Consider the following 2,744-nt stretch of genomic DNA (forward strand, 5'->3'; position numbering starts at 1 on the left):
GACCGCAACCAAGAGTGGAGTTCCGATATATTCGGCGCAGGCACATCACTGCACCTGCGTGGCGGTAGGATGAGTACACACCACGCCCTCCGGTTCCTCACACTGTGACCTCTGCATGACAGAGGACACGCGGAGAACCACGTCGGATTATTAGCCAGCGAGCAATCATTACCCAAGGACGAATCCTGTGGACACCAATTACTCGCCGCCCAGGGTGCACCGACCCGCACACTGTTCGTCCCCCCCGAATGACAAGCATTCGAGAAAGGGCCAACAGCGAACGAACACACGAGGAGGTTATCCGACCAAGCACCTCAACCTAACCTAACCTTTTTTTTTTTTTTTTTATTTTTAAATCCTTTTACGGATACCGGCCCGAGTGGGGACTCGAGCGGGTTATGTGGGACTCGTGGACCGGCTGAAGGCCAATCCCAATACCCACTAAAACCTCACGGTGCTCCTCCTCGACCGCCACTGGCCGTGAGACACGGGGACGTGAGTCTTCCACGAAACGCGGCGGCGAGAGCCTGCAAGGCACGTCGCGGAGTCAAGGGTGTGTGGGCACCCTCGACGGCCTGCTCGGAGTAGCGCGCGGGAGCAACCTGTGCGCGCCTACTCGGGCCAGGTTGGTAGGCGGCCAGCTTTGTAGGGAACATTACTTATTCTAAATTAATATTATTACATTTACTAAAATCATCCGCACGCAGCGCATTGGAACAATTCAAACCTGTTCCGAGTTTTTGTGCTATGCGTGTCGTAGGCTGCTAGCTAGCATCGCCACGTTTAAAGAGTCGGCTAGAATCGCTTGCGACAATCACTTGTGTATCCATTGCTCTCTTAGCTTGCATTCAATTCTCAACCTTAACTTTTTGCTATTACGTGCTAGTTTAGCTTGTATTTTCTATTGGTATTTATTTAAATTTCTTTATTTCCTTCTGTGATCATTTTCTCTTCACGTATCTGTGAGTTAAATAAATTTGGACAATTTCTCCACAAAAATTGGATTTTTAATTTTACTCATTTAGTGTAAAATAAATAAGATCATATTAAATAGTGGTATCACATCTCAACCCCTATATTGGTGACCCCTAAATTGGTGAGCACTACAATAAATACCTACGTTTACTGCTGGCAAGAAGATTTAAAACGGCACGAGGCCATTTTAACGACCTTGGCAAGTGACCGCTGATACAAGATGGAGGACGCGACTACATCCAACGTGTGCAGAATTGGCGTGCGTATTCCACCATTCTGGCCGGAAGAACCAGCCCTTTGGTTTTCACAAATTGAAGGTCAGTTTGCTTTATCTAATATAACAAGTGATACTACAAAATTTTATTACGTTGCCGCTCAGTTAGATAATCAATTTGCTGTCGAGGTGAAGGATATTATCATTTCTCCTCCCGAGACGGATAAATACATCACTCTTAAAACGCAACTGATTAAAAGATTGTCTGCGTCTCAAGAAAAGAAAGTGATGCAGTTGCTGAGGCACGAGCAGCTAGGTGATCGCAAGCCATCACAGTTTCTGCGATACATGCAAGATCTTGCGGGTTCATCTGTCCCCAAGGATTTTTTAAAAACATTATGGTCGAGTAGGTTACCACAAAACATTCAAACGGTTATAGCTTCACAGCCTGATCTGCCTATCGAAAAATTAGCTGACCTGGCAGACAAAGTGCATGAGATAGCACCCTCATCACCACAGGTCGCAAGCACATCTGCGATGGCCACACCCCCTGCATCTTCCATGTTGGAAGAAATGGCCAAGCAGATCCAACTCCTGACCAAGCAGGTATCGGAACTCTCGACCCACGTACGTCACAACTCGGTCTCATCAAAATTTAAAGAGCGTTCCCGGAGCCATTCCAGACATCGCAGGAAGTCGACTACCCAGCAAAAATGTTGGTACCATTTTAAATTTGGTTCAAATGCTAAAAAATGTGTGCAGCCATGTAGTTACGGAGAGTCGGAAAACTCTCTGGGCAGCCGGAAGTAGCGGCCAACGTCTGCCCTTTACCTACAGGCCGTCTTTTCATTACCGACCGTATTTCAACAATGCTTTTCCTCATTGATACTGGCTCGGATCTCTGCGTTTTTCCACGGTTGGCTACCAAGGCGCCCTGTACCAAGACAAAGTATGAACTCATGGCGGCGAACGGTACAGTCATTCATACTTACGGTCCTACATTGTTACACTTAGACCTAGGACTAAAGCGTACTTTCACCTGGAAATTTACCATCGCTGATGTTTCAAAGCCCATTATCGGCGTAGATTTTTTGATATTTTACAATCTTCTTGTAGATTGCAGATGTCAGCGACTCGTCGATGGAAATACCACTCTGTCAGTGCAAGCAATAAAAGAAAATATCTCCGATGACCTTGCGTCAGTCAAAGCCATTTCGGGAGAATCAAAATACCATCAGCTGCTTCATGAGTTTCCAGAGGTAACGAGACCATCAGGTACGTCTTCCTTACCTAAGCATAATACCGTGCATTACATCAAAACCATTTGCGGACCACCGGTTACCAGTAGACCTCGTCGTTTAGACCCAGTTAGACTGAAAGCAGCCAAAAAAGAATTTGACGATATGCTGTCACAGGGAACTGCCCGCTCCTCTAACAGTTCGTGGTCGTCCGCTCTGCACTTAGTTAAGAAGAAGGACGACGGATGGAGACCATGTGGTGATTATAGGGCACTCAATGCTCGCACAGTACCTGACAGGTATCCGATACGCCATAT

At 46.6% G+C, this 2,744-nt stretch overlaps 1 protein-coding gene across 1 annotated transcript; it reads left to right on the forward strand.

Annotated features, from left to right (window-relative positions):
* The first annotated feature begins 1,195 nt into the window (after positions 1-1,195).
* LOC146526378 (uncharacterized) lies at positions 1,196-1,999 on the forward strand. The gene has a single exon (XM_085207182.1). The coding sequence runs from the start codon at positions 1,196-1,198 to the stop codon at positions 1,997-1,999; it is 804 nt and encodes a 267-aa protein (XP_085063308.1).
* The last annotated feature ends 745 nt before the right edge of the window (positions 2,000-2,744 follow it).

This window comes from Heliconius melpomene, unplaced genomic scaffold, assembly GCF_056956725.1.
Source record: "Heliconius melpomene rosina isolate 202511_hmr_F unplaced genomic scaffold, ASM5695672v1 ptg000056l, whole genome shotgun sequence".
NCBI lineage: Eukaryota > Metazoa > Arthropoda > Insecta > Lepidoptera > Nymphalidae > Heliconius > Heliconius melpomene.

What these genes read in the sequence shown, in the direction of transcription:
- LOC146526378 (XM_085207182.1), top strand. Translation starts at nt 1,196, where the DNA reads ATGGAGGACGCGACTACATCCAACGTGTGCAGAATTGGCGTGCGTATT.